The 18,089-nt window shown below is 47.6% G+C and overlaps 1 protein-coding gene across 5 annotated transcripts in view; it reads right to left on the reverse strand.

Annotated features, from left to right (window-relative positions):
• The window catches only part of LOC138225327 (maestro heat-like repeat-containing protein family member 1), a 37,153-nt gene that overhangs the window by 18,529 nt on the left and 535 nt on the right, over positions 1–18,089 (reverse strand). The window contains exons 2-8 of one of the 5 annotated variants that reach the window (XM_069185200.1): positions 17,764–17,871; positions 16,326–16,378; positions 15,991–16,110; positions 15,403–15,573; positions 15,092–15,171; positions 13,376–13,477; positions 7,843–11,717 (exon numbers count right to left, since the gene is read on the reverse strand). In XM_069185200.1, the coding sequence (XP_069041301.1) occupies positions 13,441–13,477; positions 15,092–15,171; positions 15,403–15,573; positions 15,991–16,110; positions 16,326–16,346 (429 nt within the window). In that variant the 5' untranslated portion in view covers positions 16,347–16,378; positions 17,764–17,871 and the 3' untranslated portion in view covers positions 7,843–11,717; positions 13,376–13,440. Of the gene's footprint in view, positions 1–7,842; positions 11,718–13,375; positions 13,478–14,904; positions 15,172–15,402; positions 15,574–15,990; positions 16,111–16,325; positions 16,379–17,763; positions 17,872–18,089 lie in introns of those variants that run through there. The other 4 variants (XR_011183848.1, XM_069185199.1, XM_069185201.1 and 1 more) reach the window with 4 other exon arrangements.

Raw genomic sequence — 18,089 nt, forward strand, 5'->3', positions numbered from 1 at the left:
CCAGGTCGCTACGATGGTGAAGCACCTTGGGAAACCTACGAGGCGCAGTTCCGGCTCGCGGCCTGGACGAATGGCTGGAGCCGGGCGGAGATGGCCGGCCACCTGGCGGCGGCGCTGGAAGGAGCGGCCTGCCAGGTGCTCCTGGACGTCCCGGAGGAGGACAGAGGCGAATACACGGCGCTGGCAGCAGCTCTCCAGCTGCGCTTCGGTGTGGAGGAGGCGCCGGACTTGATGCTGGAGAGGCTGGCCCTGCGGCGGCGCCGACCAGGAGAGCGGCTGGGCCCGGTTGCCGCTGATGTCACGTTCCTCGCCCGCCGAGGATACTCAGCTTTTCCTCGGGAGGGGCAGCGGGAGATGGCTCTCCACGCCTTTCTCAAGGCCCTCTCACCCGAGGAGCTGCGGCGCCACGTGCAGCTGGCCGCGCCAACATCACTGGAGCAGGCCTTGGCCCTTGCTACACGGGCTGAGGCCGTGTTCGGGTGGCTAGAAGCACCAGCAGACGCAGTGCGCCCTGCCGGCTGACCGAGACGGCGACGGAGGAATCCAGCGAGGGGGAAGAGGAGCCAGCCAGTGCAGCGACCCCCGCGGAACAGCCCCGCACGCTGATTTGCAACCGCTGCAGGAAGAGGGGACACCGAGCCCGGTTCTGCCGGGCACCCGAACCTCGCACTCCTCGATCGGCGTCGGGAAACGGGAACGGGGCGGCTCTGCGCGGGGAAGGCTGCCCCTTGAACACCTCAACCCCCGCTCCGGGGAGAGCTGTTAAGACCGGCGCCCCTCACGCCACTGTAGGGCGAGTCGGCTCTAGCCGGGGCCTGTACCTCCACTGCCAAATCGAGGACCAACCCTGCCTGGCCCTACTCGACACCGGTTCATCGGTAACCCTACTCCGGCCGGGCGTCCTCCCCGACGACGAGGGCACCAACCCAGCAGGATGGGAGGCCTTCAGCCTGCGGCTGAAGACCGTGACGGGACAGCTCGCTGCAGTCAGGGAGAAAAAGGTGCTTGCCTTCCGTCTAGGTGCAGCGACGGTGCGCCACCCCTGGACCTACTGCAGCGAGTGGGGGCCAGTTTGGACTTGAGCCGGCAGGAGCTGGTGTGGCAGGGGGAGCGACTTCGCCTGGTGGAGGGCAGGCCCGGCGAAGGCCGAGGGATGCGGGCTTGCCGAAGCCGGGGGAAAAAGAGGCAGTGGCGGCGGCGGCGGCAGTCGCCGGGGCAGGCCAGGCCTGCGAGCCGGGGAGCGAGCGTGCCGGATCCTGCCCCCGAGTCAGCCGGGGGGCCAGACAAGGCGGCGGCGGCGGGGGCTGAGTGTTGCGTGGAAGCGAGGCGCACCGTTGAGGACCTCTACCAGCGGAGCTGCAAGGGCCTCGATCAGGACCAGCGGCAGCGGCTCCAGGAGCTACTCGCCCAGAACGAGGATCTCTTTGCGGCGAAAGATGAGGACTGCACCCGCACTGCCCTGGTCCAACACGAAATCAACACCGGCGACGCTCGGCCCATCCGCATCCCACCGGGACGCATGGTTCACGCCAAGCGCAGCTTTCTGGGGTTGGCCTCGTACTACCGGAGGTTCGTCCGGGACTTTGCCAGCATCGCTGCCCTGCTGCACCGCCGTTTCGACTGGGACTCGGGCTGTGAGACGGCCTTCGGCCGGTTGCGTGAAGCCCTGGTGGGGGCCCCCGTGCTGGCCTACCCCGACCCGTGGTTACCGTATGTTCTCGATACCGACGCGAGTAACTCGGGGGTGGGTGCAGTGTTGGCGCAGGAGGGGCCAGATGGGGAGCGCGTAGTGGCCTACTATAGTCGGGCTTTGACTAGGGCTGAACAGAACTACTGCGTGACCCGTCGCGAGCTGCTGGCGGTGATGGCGGCGGTCCACCACTTCAGGCCGTACCTGTTCGGGACCCGGTTCCGGCTGAGGACCGACCATGCGTCCCTCACCTGGCTGCTCCACTTTAAGGAGCCGGAGGGGCAGATGGCACGATGGATAGAGATCCTGCAGGAGTACGACTTCACTGTCGTGCACCGTCCGGAGTCTCGCTATCTCAATGCCGACGCTGTCTCGCGGCGCCCCTGCGAGGCCACGGACTGCCACCACTGCGCCCGGTGGGAGCAGCGTGAGGAGGCTGTCCGCACCGTGGCGGAGGCGAGAACCGCGGCCACGGCCCAGGAGGGGCCGCTGGGGGTGGGCCTGTCAGACCTGGCGCAGTGTCAGGCAGCTGATCCTGACGTGGGGCCGGTGCTCCGCTGGAGGGCAGCAGGAGTGCGGCCTACGCGAGAGGAGCTCGCCCCGCACCCAAAGTCTGTCAAGGCCCTCTGCGCCCTGTGGGAGGCCTTGGAGGTAAAGGACGGGGTGCTGCGCTGGGGGTGGCGGGTACCCTCCAGTGGCGAGGTACGGTGGCAGCTGGCGGTGCCACGGTCGCTCCGCGGGGCGGTGCTCCGAGCGGTGCACTGCCAGCCAGGCATGGGGCACTTCGGCGGTAAAAAAACCCTGCAGCGTCTCCGAGGCCATTTTTATTGGGGTCTTTGCCACTGGGACGTGGAGTGGTATTGCCAAACGTGTGCGGTGTGTGTGGCGCAGAAGGGCCCCCCTGAGCGCTCTCGGGCCCCCCTCCAACAACACCAGGTGGGGGCTCCTATGGAGCGGGTGGGGGTGGATGTTTTAGGCCCGTTTCCACGCACCAAGTCCAGGAACCGCTACGTCTTGGTGGCCATGGACTATTTTACGAAGTGGCCGGAGGCCTACGCCCTCCCGGACCAGAGTGCCCCCACGGTGGCCGATGCACTGCTGGAGGGGATGTTTGCCAGGCTGGGGGTGCCGGAGGAGTTACACAGTGACCAGGGGCGTAACTTCGAGTCCCAGGTCTTCGCCAGAGTGTGCTAGCGTCTGGGGATCACTAAGACGCGGACCACACCGCTGCATCCCCAGAGCGACGCGTTGGTGGAGCGGTTTAATCGGACGCTCGCCACCCAGCTGGCCACCCTGGTGTCCCGGCACCAACGGGACTGGGACCGCCACCTCCCCCTTGTGCTCTGGGCAGATAGGACCGCGGTCCAGGAATCCACCGGGTGCACCCCGGCCTCGCTCATGCTGGGCCGGGAAATGCGAACCCCGGTGGACCTGGTCTTCTGCCCACCGCCCGGAAACGGGTCGGAACTGCCGGCTGGACCGGACTGCGAGTGGGACCTGCGACAGCGGATGCGGCGGGTTCACAGCTTTGCACAGACCCACCTGACTCAGGCGGGAGTCCGGTAGAAGCGGCACTACGACCTGCACTGCAGGGGGCCTGCCTTCCAGTCTGGGGACTAGGTTTGGGGGTACAGCCCGCGCCGCCGCAAAGGCCTCAGCCCTAAGCTGGTGCCGTCGTGGGAGGGGCCCGCTGAGGTACTCTGGGTGGTGGGCGAGGTCTGCTACCGTGTCCGGTTGCAAACACGGGGGAGAGTGGTGGTCCTGCACCGAGACCGCCTGGCCCCCTACCGGGCCTGGGAGGAGGAGCCGTGTGGGGAGCCTCTCGAGGAGCAGCCGGGGCTGGGCCGGCCGATAGTGGGGCGTCTGTGGGTCGCCAGCCGTCACCGCGGCGCAGCGGTCGCTCACGCAGGGTTCCACAGCAGTTAGCCGAGTACGAGTACAGCCTGAGGTGGGTGTTCGACGTCGGCGAGACGCCAGACGCTTCAGGTGGGGGCAGTGTAACGCCCTCGCCTGGTGGTGAGGAGGAAGCGCCCCTAGGCGCTAATAGTACCGCTGGGCAGGCTAGGAGTTGTAGCCGGGGAGAGTCTGAGCGACCCTACCTGTGTAAATAATGTCATAGTAGTTCTAGTGTCTTGTGTAGTCTTATAAGAGTATAGCGTGTTGTTAAGTAATTACCACCCTAAAGATGTGTACGTGTTCCGACAGTCTCCTCATGTGCGTGTATATTCTGTGTTTGTTTTTGTGCGGTTGTTAATGAATAAAGCAGCGCTTGGTTTGTTAATCACATCTCCACTGGTCCTTTGTTCTGAAAAGAACCTGTAAACGCTACAATATTTTCAATTTCTTTTTTTAAAACTTCAAAAAATCGTTTGCCCAGCAAGATTTTAATTTTGCACAGAAACGATATATATCACGATATAGATTGTTTTCTCATCATTTCAATAGAACATGCTTTAAAAGGAGTACAACTTTTTTATTGCCTGGAGTTAGCTTTTAGGTTATTATTAACTGTTGGTTAGCTACCGTGTTGTTCCTTTAGTAGTTTTGAAATTTCACACTGAACTGAAGTGCATGTCGAACAGTTTAAGCACATTTTTATTTTGCAGAACTGAAACAATACAATAAACTTATGAACATGAATTAAATAAGTAAATATGTAATACTTCAAGTAAAATTCTTATCGACTTAAATTTGTAATACTTCTTAAAACAAAATAAAGTAAAAAAATAAGATAAAAACTCTTCAGGCATTAAAGTAATAACCCCTCCAGTATTCAAACGGCTGCTTCGTGTCCACATGGAAGCCCGCGTGGTGAATGACTCGGGCAGCAATGTCTTTTCACCCCGACACGAGAGCTGCTGGACTCGCACCCCTGTTCCGTCTTGAGCGGATGGAAGAGGGCGCTTCTACTACCGCCTCTGGCTAAAATCGCCGCCGACAGAATTGGCAGAAAACCGGTTTCTGCTCGCGGTCCGACTTTTTAAATCCGCGCCATTTCCAAACGACCGATGAAGCGCCCTCCTTCTCAACAATTCCGTATCTTGTGGCCGGCTCGAACTGGTGTTTGTTTTCAGGGAAAGGGAAGAGGACGCCCGTGTGTTTATATTGGCCGCCATGACCTCAGACGCGTCATAAACCGGACGTCTGAACCACTGAAGATCAATCATTCTGAACCTATCCGATTTCCAAATATCAGCAAGATGAACATTTTCAGAATTAGAGAATTGGAGCTAAAATATGGCAGAATTGTAAACTATGACGGTGCTGGTGGCGCAATCTGTGTAAACATCAAAATCCATTCTCTACCGGTATAAACGGTTTAGCCAAATCCATATCGGACACATGTTTCTACCGGTATACCGACTATACGGGTTATACTGCCCACCACTGTTTCAGTCCCCTCTCATCCAGCTCAAAATCTCTTTCAGCTTCTCCCCTCTGGAAAACATTTCAAATCCTTCCTCTCAAGGACTGCCCGTTTCAACCTCAGCTTCTATCCCACTGCCAGACGAACTGTGAATTCACGTTGAACTCTGACATTTAGTTGTATAATGATGCTGTTACATGGAAAGTTGTTTACATATGTGACAATGTTTGTCTTCTGTCCTATTTGAATTTGTACTGTATATGTTGTTTGTATGTCTCATCTGTGTTCTTTGCTGTACCGAAAGCCAATTCCACCAACTACTGTTGCGTGGCAATAAAGAATAATGAATTAATGAGTCCCTGAGGCGTACCGTCCAATATTTCGAAAGAGTGAAAAAACAAGCTTGCATGAGAGAAAAGGGCGCAGTGAACTGCGCAGAGTAGCTGACGTTGACCAACAGCTAAAGTTGCTTAAAGAATTTAAAATCCGTCTGACTACTGCAGATCTCATGTAATTGAGCAGAAAGTCACCGGGCTCTTATAAGCGGTTCTGTTAGCAGAGTTTGAGTTAACACACTGCACCCCTTTGAATGGATTTTTATCACCTTTATTACCTTTGCCTGCCTGGGGTGTGAGGCTGTATCTCTTCCTCAGTTTAAAGTCTGATACGTCCGCAGTAAACCGAGAGACTAAAACCCACTATCGATAAAACATCTGCTTTGCGACACTTCTCAAACGGCTCCAAAGTCGGGCGCAGAGTATCATCCTCTAAACTGAAAGCTACAATGGACTCCACAATCTCCCGTAATATTCAATTCAATTCAATTTATTTTATATAGTGCCTTTCACAACAAGGTTGCCCCAAGGTGCTTAACAATGCAAGTAACCATGCATGTTGTAAATACAGAACAGAAGACCGGAAGACAACGGAGGAGAGGAACCCAAAACTCCTTAGGAAAAGAAAAACCTCTGGGGGTCCAAGGTCAACTGGCTGCCCAACCCCTCTGGGCATGCTAACATTATACAATTCAAAAAGGAAATAAATAAATGAGAGCATTAATCCATCCATCATGTCTTCTGTATGTCAGTATTACAGACTGCAGTACCGTAATATCTGTAATACAAAGGACCACCACAAACTAAAACAAGCCCAAGAGCAGCACGCGTGAACCAAGGAAAAAATATCAGCTCCACAAAACAAGTCCCCAAACATGCTACATCCCCACTATATTAACGGCAAGGTGAAAGTGGGGAGGAGATTTTTAATTTTTTTTAAAGAAAATTAAAAATAAGAAACAATGACATGCCCCTGCCTAACTTTATTGCATGGCTTTAAAAGCTATAAAACATTTTTAGATAGTTAAACACCACTTATGCATGAAAAGCAGCTGATTTTTCTTCCTCGTGATCAGCTTAGAATCTTTGTGAGCGCCGTAAATTAAAATAAGACTGCCAATGCAACACGAAACGTATACACAAAAATCACATTCTTCTCTAAAACCAGGAATGATTTGGCTAAAGCTGCGTCAGTGACTATCGGGAAGATGTACTGATGGAGAGTGGAATTACAGCCCGCTTCCCTCCCCCACTGCAAGGTGGTAATGCGCTGGCTGGCACGAAACAGCCCTGCTTTCCGGGTCTCCTGGTTCATTCATCAAGCTGTTACTTACAGACCTGCTGACCTGCTTCACACCACAAGAAGAGAGGACAATGTGATTCTTTCTGTAGAAAACACATTGTTATGTTTACAAAATTAAAGTGTTTTAAAAGTTTAATTAAAAAGTACAAAAACACTTAAGATCATAAGCTGATCATGAGAAAGAAAAGTCACCTGTTTATCGCACATAAAAAGTTGTTTTAACTATCGTTTTTTATAGCTTTTAAAGTCATGCAATGTCTGATTTAGGAAGGGACATGTTCTTGTTTCTTATTTTGGATTTTCTTTACAACGTTAAAAGAATCAGTTGCCCATTGTGCCATACAGTGTGATGTTACATTTTGTATGTTTTTAAGACACTTAAGAACACTTAGACTGATGCATAAAAATGTAGCACAATGCATTCTGACGTTATGAACTCGTTTACACCTGGGATCCACTTAATTCACACTAAGGTTTCTAAAAAGGCAACCTGGTACTAGGTTTAAATAATATTGTTTAAATAAAAGTTGTGAAAATCGCGATCTTTAAAATGCCTGTGCTTTGAAGGTTCTGTGTTACTGACATCAGAAACTTGTCTTATAAACAGGCATTTTAATTAGAAAGCAGAGGTAATGAAAAACGGAAAAACTGAAAAAAATACAGAAATTTGAAATGATCATTTATTATTAATACATTAATATTGTTAATAATGATCAGATATATTATTATAGTTTTAGTGGCCTTTTTAATACCACTTTGTTATTCCCGATTATAATTACAAGGTATATGATTTCGTTTTAAGGCTTGTTGTAAAGGCTTGTGTTAAACTGCCCTACTGGGATGAATAAAGTATTTTGTATTGAACTTAATTAAACTGGTGGAACAGGTTTGTACTTCCACTGTTGACAGTATTCACATTTGCTCTTTCATGTTTTTATTTTATTATTAATATCATTTAACACTGAATACACTGTGATATACAAAAAAATAATTTAAAATGTTAATATAGTCTCCATAATATTTATTGTTTTATTTTTTTAAAAGTGGACTACGGTAATACTACCTGATTTATATATCATATTTAGATCTTGAAATTAATATCGTTATTAATTTCTTTAGTTAAGCGATTCCATATTACATTCCCTATTAAACTGATTCTAAAAGGTACACATTTTTTACTGTAATAATAACAGCAAGCATGCATAGAAAAGGTTAAAACATTATAGCTTTTACAAAGTATATAAACTTAATATAGCCAGAACGAGCACGTCAAAACTTTTCCAGAATATCCACCGTAAGTGACCGTATTAAAGACTTTGATGCATAAAATGTTTATGAAGAAAGTGGAATACTGTTGTGTACTTTGTATTTAAGCAACCATTACCAGCCATATACAGTATGTATAATATATTTATATTCTTAAATTAATATCGTTTATGATGATATGACGTTCAGAGACGTTATGTTCCTGTCATTTTTATACTCAGCTACCAAAATTTCCCTTTAGTTATTAATATTCCAGATTAAGAGGATTTAAACATGCACAGCAGAGAGATTGAATGAAGCAATCGTTTCACTAACATCTAATGCACCACAAGTGCCACCTGTCGATCATCTCTGCCCAGCGAATCACGTGTCGTGTGGCAACCTGCAGCCCCAATCCCACGGGGATTTTACGGGGTTTTACTGCGCATTCTGAATGTCTACATCTGTAACAGATCATTTAAATCTCACATAAAGGCACACTGACAACTTGATGAAACGTTGCATTTACATTTTTGAAACTATACATTTTTTATTCTACTCAGTGTTCCACAAATCGGCCCATCTGACAGATGATCCTTTCAGCTGATAATTCAATTACTAAAATAATAATAAGAACATGACTGGAGTGTATCAAGTCAATTACACACGGAGAGATTTAGCCCTCTGGCTTGAGTGCAATATAAATCCCGAAAGTGAATCCCAGCAGGACTGACCTCCCCATGGCCTCGCCCCCTCTTTAGATACTGTGCGCAGTCATGCCTCGACCAAGTCCCCACAGACACCAATGGAAACACAGAGCAAACCGCTCATCTCCACCTTCTTACAATATTTCACTGATCTGTCACAAATCCACGTTTGGATTAGGTGAGTCATTGTAACTAGACTAATGGTTACTAAGAGTTCGGTAACTAATCACCCAACTCGTCGATTGTCACTTTAGCTAATTGCATCAATGAATTAAAGACTTGGATATGTGAAAACCTTTTGTCACTCAACTCTGATAAAACTGAGCTTATGTTGTTTGGAGGCAACAGTGCAGATACGACTGCTATAACCTCAGCACTCAACTCTGAGGGTTTAAAAGTTTGCTTCAAAGATTCGGCACATAATCTAGGCATCATTTTAGACACGAGACTCTCATTTAACTCTCATGTCAATACAGTATCGAAGGCGTGCTTCCTACAGTTAAGAAACATTGCAAAACTAAGGCATTTTCTCTCCACTCAAGACACAGAAAAACTAATACATGCTTTTGTATACAGAAGATCAGATTACTATAATGCCCTGCTATCAGGGAGCACCTATCACACTTTCAACACCTTATAGCGAATTCAAAACGAGGCAGCTAGAATTGGTACTAGGAGCAGAAAGTACGACAACACCTATACTTAGCTCTCTCCATTGGCTTCCTGTCAGGTACAGGGCAGACCTCAAAATTCTTTTACTTATAAGGCTCTCAGAGGTCAGGTGCCTGTCTGATTAATGGAGCTGATTAATGTATACAATCCAAGTCGCCCATTTAGATCACAGAACACAGGTCTTCTTTTTAATCCACAAATTAATAAAATAACAGCTGGCGGACTTAAATCCCGACTGAAAACCTATGACTTCAGCCCAGCCTACTCACACCTTACATCATAGCCCGCTGGAGCTATGGCTGCTGGTGCTGCTGGTGCTGCTGTACATGCCATTGTGTGTCTCTGTGTTGGCCCACCAGGTAGATACATCTGTTCTGACCAGACTATCCTATTCTCCTCCCCACATGTCCGGACGGCGCCCGGGCTGGGGACCATCTGAGTCGGATGCTGCATCACTGCCATGGATCTAAGGGGGACATCACGAGTATAGCTATCGTTTAAGGAGAATTTGCTGGTCTACAGGGATCTGCATGGAGTACTGTCACACAGAGGGACATGATGGAAGGTTTAATACTACACACTTGGACCCCCAGAGGTTTTTCTTCTCCTTACTGAGGAGTTTTGGGTTAATCTCCTCTGTTGTGTTTTGGCCTCTTCTCTTTCTGTACTGTAACACGTAGTGCGAATTACGGGGGAGCTAGGGGGAGCTTAGCTCCCCTGAATAAGACACGAGCTCCCCTGAAGAAACCATTTGCGAAATTTTGGGGGGTCACTAAAATATGGAAACTGTCAATTTAAAAAAAAATCCTATTTATACAGTATGGGTCAATTTTTCCAGTATAGACTACATTTGAGTTTCTGTTTTGAGTGTGTTGCTACCAAAGAAATACCTAAGCAATTGAACACTATTACCGATCAAGGCCTGGTGGTGCTGTTACAAAAGTAGGCAACGTTCCTTTTCAAGTGACAAACAGAAAAGCTAACAAGTCACTCTTGGTTATGTCTTCTCAAAAAAAAAAGGCGCACAGTAAATATGCAGAGAAACTTTCCAATGACGTTCAGTTTTCAATACATATATAAAAAATTCAGTTTTCTATATATATTTCTGAAAAGCGGCGATAATGCCCAAGAGAAGACAGGGAACTTTACTCGCAAATTTTGGGTTCACAAAACAACCTAAACTGCGCGATCTGACTGTTGCTGCTAGCGGCTGGGGACGTGGACAATGTATTTTTGGACATCACAGAGCTGACGGATGGCACAGACACGGAATCAATCTACAGTTGCCTGAGAGGGAGCCTTAGTAACGTGGGTTTGGATGATGAGTTCTTGAAGAAATATCTCATCAGCATAGCCACTGACGGGGCTGCAGTGCTCACTGGCAAATCCTCTGGACTGACTGCTAGGCTAAAGCGTGACTTTCCTAAAGTGCAGTCCATACACTGTCTGGCACATCGCCATGAACTGGCAGTCCAAGACGCTCTCAAAGAAGTGGCTGGGTGTAACCATTTCGAATTCTTTATTGCAAAACTATATTCACTTTGGCCAGTTTTTGAATATTAGATGGGTGGCAAGAAGTTTTAATACTGTAAAAGCAGTATGGAAATATTTCCCTGCATTAGCACACCACTGAGAGACAGAAACACAAGGGACTACACAAACACCTCACTAACTCCTCATCTGTTGCTGATTTGGCATCTATGAAAGACGCTCTCCGTGAGCTGCTGGGCCTCTCCCTGAAACTCCAAAACACAGACACATCTCTGGTGGACTCCAGTTGCCACATTCAGCAGACCTTCGATATCTTGACAGCCAAGAAAGACACCGGCGGTCAATCTGCAGTGAAGGCCGAGCAGCGCTCATCACTGGGCGTGTTTAAAGATGTTGACATCTCAGAGGGTACAGGAAAAATAAACCGGCTCCAGTTCTATCAGTCTGTGATCAGTAGCCTTACAAAGCGACTCTGATTCTGAATTAGTCCAGATGCTAAACCCCTGGATAAGGGCTTCTGGCCACAGGATCGTGATGTCTTAATTTTTACGGTGAAGTTGGTGCGCTTGCTTAAGCACGGGGAGACCCCGTCCGAGAGGCAGTGGAGGAATTCCGCGACTGGAAATTACAAGGCAAAGCATCAGGACAGACGCTGGGAAAACTCCACAGCAGGCCGGACGTGCCTCACCACCTCAGCCGACTGCAAGCGGGGGTTCTCTGCCCTGAGTGACACTAAGAGAAAACGAAGCCTCTCACTTCTTTTTGTTGATCTGAATGGACCTCCTTTGGGGAGATTCGATCCCTGCCTCTTGTATCATCTTGGAGTAAAGCAGGCCACGGCTCGTCCACTTCATGGGCAACAGGATGGACACCACAGACAGCTGAGCCCAGACCTCTGTGGACACTTCTATTGTAAGGTAAGAGTAACTCCTGTTAAACTATAACTATATAATCCAGTGCTCACTTTGTATGCGCTAGCTGACTGGCCTTTCACACGTGATGCGTCCCCCCCCAAACCAGGGGTGAGCTCCCCCTGATGCCAAGATATCATTCGCACCCTGCAGTAACGTCATGTGTTGTCACACAGCTTTGTTAAGTGCTTTGGGGCAACCTTGTTGTGAAAGGCGCTATATAAAAATAAATTAAATTGAATTGAAATTGAATATAGGACAGCTTTTGTCTAAGTCATTTCTGTTTGAGGAGGTGCCAGTTACTGAAAGTAACGATTCACACACTTCAGACACCACTTTCCTTATTGCAAGCACTCCGAGTAGCCTACACAGTACAAAACTGCTCCAGTCACAAGGAATCACAGCCCTACCTGTGAACAGACTGTAAGTTTCTTTTAACGCTGAGTTCCAGTATGATGAGCTGTATTAACAATGTGATTTGTGCCACAGAAAGTAGTGGTTGTGCTGCTTTTGTTCCTCAGATATATTGAACTGATGACTAAAGCTAGAATACAGCAATAGCTAGTCTGTATTTTACATTGTTAACATTTTTCTAATTTACTCATATTTTTAGCTGTGGATAAATATATTTTCCCAGAAACTAGATTACTCAAATTATTTCTAGCAAAAAAAAATATCTGGTTAATTATAGCATTTTTCTGTTAGGTAGTATTATTTTTTCCAACATTTTTATAAACCTTATCTGGAGAATTCTGATCAGCTTGCCCAGCAGGATTGAGGTTTGACTGTAACTATAAATATCGTTTGCACCCTTTGTGTCATCAATGTGTCACTGTCAAGCTTAGTTTGGTTCTGTAATTCTGTTTTTATGCTTCCCTGCTTATCGCCATTGATGTTCTGCAATGAACTGTCGAATTTAAAAGACAAGACTGTTGTGAAGACTTATTGTTCATGAGTCCAAATCACGTCCATATTAGCTCAACCCAACAGACAACACTGAGGACTGGATGGAAATATTACACCATCATGAGAGCTCTCCCCTGCTGACAGTCTCATCACACTCTGTTTGTGAAGGTGAGCTGCAGGGACCAGTCGACTGTGTTCACGTGTGTGTGATCAGGCACAAATGGCAAATCTTTAATCAATCATTTAAATATTACATACACATGAACCGCAATGTAACTGAAATCACAAATTGGAAATGAACTCTGCCTCCTTCTGTTATCTTGACACAGGTAGATTTCAGCTTGACTGGCTGAGCCACTTTCTGACACCCAGTCAACTGCTGTCTCAGACCAACATGAGTAACAACCAGGCGTTTTTCAGGAGGATGATTTCGGAAACACAGAGGAGATCAGCACCAGTGTATTTCTGTTTAACACCAATACATTTGTGTGCAGTGAACTTCACTGGGTCAGTATTATTCTGATACTAAGATTTCGATATGTTGTCCAAATTAATGTCTCCTTTTCCAAACCTTGGAAATCAGTCATTTTTAAGAAAAGGATACAGCACACGTGTCAGGGATTGTGCTCTGCCAAAGGATGTACAGCCATTGTGAATTTTCACAGGTTCCACAATGCAAGAGCAGCTATTCTTAAGACACCGTCTGCCGCCTGTACCCAACACCAGCGGCTGAGTCTAGCAGTCCTACCTGGAGCTCAGGGCCTCTGGGATCCTGCAGAGGCAGTGGCAGCACATCTTTCACAAGCATACGAGTCAGGTGCTCTGCACTGCAGGGAGCTCTGGGCTGCAGCTACAGTAGGACAAGGAACAACAGGACACTGTTAGAAGCTCTTCCTCAAGACTCATCATGATGTAAACAGATGGAACTATACAACCTGTCACTATAACTCTTTTAGAAAAAGCATGACCACAGGCCTGTCCTATAGAAGCCATTATAAAGGTCTGAAAATACATCACATCATATATTTTGAATGTATTGTTTTAGACTTAGGAGTACTGCAGTTGATGCACCACATATTGATGTTAGGAAATGGCACTTATTGAAGTGGAGAAGACGGGGAGCTTTGTGAGAGTTATATTCTTTGACTTCTCCAGTGCCTTTAACACCATCCATCCACCTTTACTGAGAGACAAGCTAAGGGCGGCGCAGGTGGACACTCCCCTGGTGTCCTGGATTATAGACTATCTGACCTGCAGGCCACAGTATGTACGGCTACAGAGCTGTGTGTCCGAACAGATTGTTAGCAGTACTGGGGCTCCACAAGGGACTGTCCTAGCTCCATTCCTGTTCACCTTTTACACCTCTGACTTCAGGTACAACTCTGAGGCATGTCATCTGTAGACGTTTTCAGATGACTCTGCAATTGTGGGGTGTATTAGAGAGGGGAGGGAGGAGGAATATAGGAGCTTGATTACCAACATTTTGGAGTGGTGTCATCTTAACCATCTCCAGCTAAACACCAGCAAGACCAAAGAAATGGTCCTGGACTTTCGAGGAATAAGTCTCTGCTGAACCCTGTTTCCATCCAGGGTGAGGCCATAGAAGGGGTGCAGTCCTACAAGTACTTAGGGGTACACCTGGATAATAACCTGGAGTAGTCTGGTAACACTGACGCCCTGTACAAGAAAGGCCATAGCCGACTCTCAGGTCCTTTGGTGTGTGTGGAACACTGTTACACGTTTTTTATGAATCAGTGGTGGCAGCGGCCATCTTCTACACTGTTGTATGGTGGGGTAGCAGCATCATGACAAGAGATGCAAATAGGCTCAATAAACTCATCAAGAAGGCTGGCTCTGTGTTGGGGCTGAGCCTTGACTCCCTGGAGCTGGTGGCTGAGAGGAGAATGCTGACCAAGCTCACAGCCATCATGAACAACGCCTCTCATCCGCTTCATGGGACTGTTACTGGGCAGCGGAGCACTTTTAGCAACAGACTGCTCCAGCTACAGTGTTCAAGGGAACATTTCCGCAGGTCTTTCCTCTCTGCGGCTGTCAGGGTGTATAACGCTGCCCTAGGCTGGGACTGTTAGCCCTTCATTTGCTCGTCTATGGACAGCATGTTGCTCCATTGTACTTTTTGGACACTCAATCTGTATATACCTATGCACATTTTGCACATATTTTATTGTTTTTACAGTGACTATAATCATATTTTGCACACACCTATGTATTTATTTTTATTTATTTTATATTTATTTATAACTAATTTCTCGTCCACCTAATGTCTGTTTTTGTTTTGCTTCTCTTGGTCTGCTGTAACACATCAATTTCCATTCAGGATCAATAAAGTCTTATCTATCTATCTTATTGCATCAAACATAATGCCCATCTGCCTCAAACACACTTAAAAATGTAATTGTGAAGAAATGGAAGCAGTGAAGGCAGTTTCATCAGGAAACAGTACCTCAGTGTGGAACAGGCGCGCAGGGCCTGCAGACAGACAGCTCGGCTCAGGGCATCACTGGGCTGCTTTTTAACAAACGCCTGTGAAGAGATGGGAGAGAAATGTAAACCCCACTTCCCTCCATCAAAAGACACCAGGACAGGGCCTGTGCTCATCTACAGGCACAGCTGAGAGTCCCGAGACTGTGTGCAGCTGCAGCGAGGAAGAGAGCGAGGGCACCTCTCTCCCCTCTGATTTCTACTGACAGTAAGGACTGTCAGAGCATCCGTGTGGGAAAACAGCAGACAGGCGGCTGCGTCAGACACACTGACCATCATTGTCGCCAGGAGCTCGGCCTTGGCAGGGAAGCTGGGAGCTCCGGAGGGACTGGCGCTGCGCACTGCCTGTGCCATCATGCCCACACTGCGGCACAGGCTCAGTCTGACACTGGGCTCCTGCAGGGGGACACACAGCAGCTCACTCACTGACAGCCCAGGTAGGCCCTGCAAGGAGTGAAAAACTCACTGAAATAAATCCTGGCTGCACACACCTTACAGAATGTACCAGCAGGTTAGTCAAGTCTGCAGAAAGCAGTTGTGAGGCTCACACTATGAGCTCTTCTGTTCTTAATAACAAATTGAAACATAAACTCATAACTGAGATCTTTAAATTTCCTTCCTCTCTGGTGGTCAAATGACCAGTAAAACTAGTTTTAGCTCCAGTCCTGGGTTGATTGCTGTGTGGAGTTTGCGTGTTTTCCCTGGGTTTCCTCCAGGTGCTCCAGTTTACTGCTCCAGATGCCCCCCGTCTGTCCATTAAGTCATGTAGAAAGGATACGCTGATATTACAGTTTTCATGGCTGTCGTCAACAGCAGTAGAAGCCCTGAGTCTGTGTGAGGAGTGGGAACAGATCACCTCACCTCTCTCTGCACAGGATTCTCAAACCCTGCTTCTTTCACACTGTCCTGAAGCGCTTGTTTCACAGTCTCCTGCTGAGAGAGGTGCTGGGCAGCCGCACCGACACACTGGTACAGGAAGGCCTGTGACACCGGAGAAGAGGACAGTGAGCACTGAGCTCAGGAGGCTGCTCTGTACAGCTGCACTGAGAGGACATGTTAGCCGTGGATAGGGATGCTCCGATCGATCAGCCGCCGATCGATATCAGCCAATTTTCACACAAAATAACTCGATCAGTGGTATCTAAACTGACCAATCTCAAAAACCAATTTTGCAATGACTACATTTCCGACATTACCTGAACATACAGTAGCAACATGTCCTCCCTGGTCTGGCAGTTTTTCCACACTTCTACAAAAGACGAAAAATTTGCAGTATGCAATACATGTGCAAAAGAAGTCACTCGTGGGGGATCCTGGCTAGAACGTTCAACACCATGAACCTCATCAGAGATTTGAGAACTCAACACCAAAAAGAATACGCAGAGTGTGAACAATTAGCAAGTCCAAGAGCTGCAGCGACTCGCAAACCGACTCTCGCTCAGCCATCAATAACGGCAACACTTAACACACTGGAGCCTTACAGTAGGCATAGCAAGACAGCCGAAAGAACTACGGGCAGGATCTCTGCAGGCGACGTATGAGGAGATTCTGAATGAAGATAAAACCGATGGTCGGGACAGGAATGACTCAACAGCATCAGAGATTAATCTCCACCTCAGTCAGCAACTCATCCCAAGAAGCGCAGAGCCAATGGCTTTCTGGAAGAGCAATCCAAGCCGTTTCCCTGCCTTGGCAGAAGCAGCTCAGGTCTGCCTTGGTGCTCCTTGTACGAGTGTGGACAGCGAGCGTCTATTCAGTACAGCAGCTCACATTTTGCATGAGAAGAGGAACATATTGTCTTCAACACACGCACAGCTGCTCCTATTCATAAACAAGAATCTGCCCTCGATGATTAGTAAACAAGTAGCTAAAGAGACAAATTATTCTGACTTGTTTTCTTTTGGTCATAGTCGGCTTGTTAAACATCCTATTGAACATTTTATTTATTTTATTTTATTAAAATTGTGGATTGTGATTAAGACAAGCCTTTAATTTTATTTTAGCTGTTTGTTTTGCTATATATGTGCCAAATGTATATGTAATATTTTTAAAGGTTTTGTGTCCATGTTTGATGAGTAAAAAGTTTTTATTTTATTTTAAGTGATTATTTTATTTCTTTTAGTCAGGAGTTTTATTTTATTTAACAATAAGCCCACTACATATCACTGTGTTAATAAAAATAAACAAATTATACCGGTGGTCTAGTTTATTTTAATTGGAAAAAATAACCAGGGTAACACTTAGCCATGGGACATGAGGCGTGTACAGGGCTTATTGTAATGATTTTAACAGAAAAAAGCGTCCGATTCTAATGACAGGGAATCAGCCCTCAACAGCCTGATGGGAGCATCCCTAGCTGTGGAGACGACACACTGAAGCAGAGCACAGAGCGCAGAACCCTGAAGGGGCTCTCCCCTCTACTGCACAATCAAACACTGCTCACAGCTCACATCAACACAACAGCACACACGTATGAACCTAGCCTGAACAGACACACACCTTACAACATCTAATACACGGCAAATTACAGACACACCTGCTATGCCACTACGTCACAACACTGGGTGAGGAATAAGACTTTTAGTGAGTAAAAGTCCCAGCTTCTCATATAGCTCAGCCTTCTGTGAGACTCACCTTCTCCTCAGAGGTGGTGCTGAGAGGGCAGAGCACTCTGACTGTGTCCTGAGTGAGCCTACAGGCCCACACCTCATCCGCCACTGCGCTCAGTGTGTTAGAGAGGAGCTGCAGACACACAGGGAAGGCAATCAGCAGAATGAGCAAACACACCCACACACCACACTGGGCAGCTGAAATTACTGCACAGCTATGAGAACTGACAACGATTCTCTCACACTACAGCATGACAGGACCACCTCAACAAGAGAAGAGAGATTATTCTCTTGAATCCACAGCAACCCAGGAGAGGAAGCACAAGACAGCTGTTACTGCATCTGAATGAT

This window comes from Lepisosteus oculatus, chromosome 27 (assembly GCF_040954835.1).
Source record: "Lepisosteus oculatus isolate fLepOcu1 chromosome 27, fLepOcu1.hap2, whole genome shotgun sequence".
NCBI classification, from domain to species: Eukaryota; Metazoa; Chordata; class Actinopteri; order Semionotiformes; family Lepisosteidae; genus Lepisosteus; species Lepisosteus oculatus.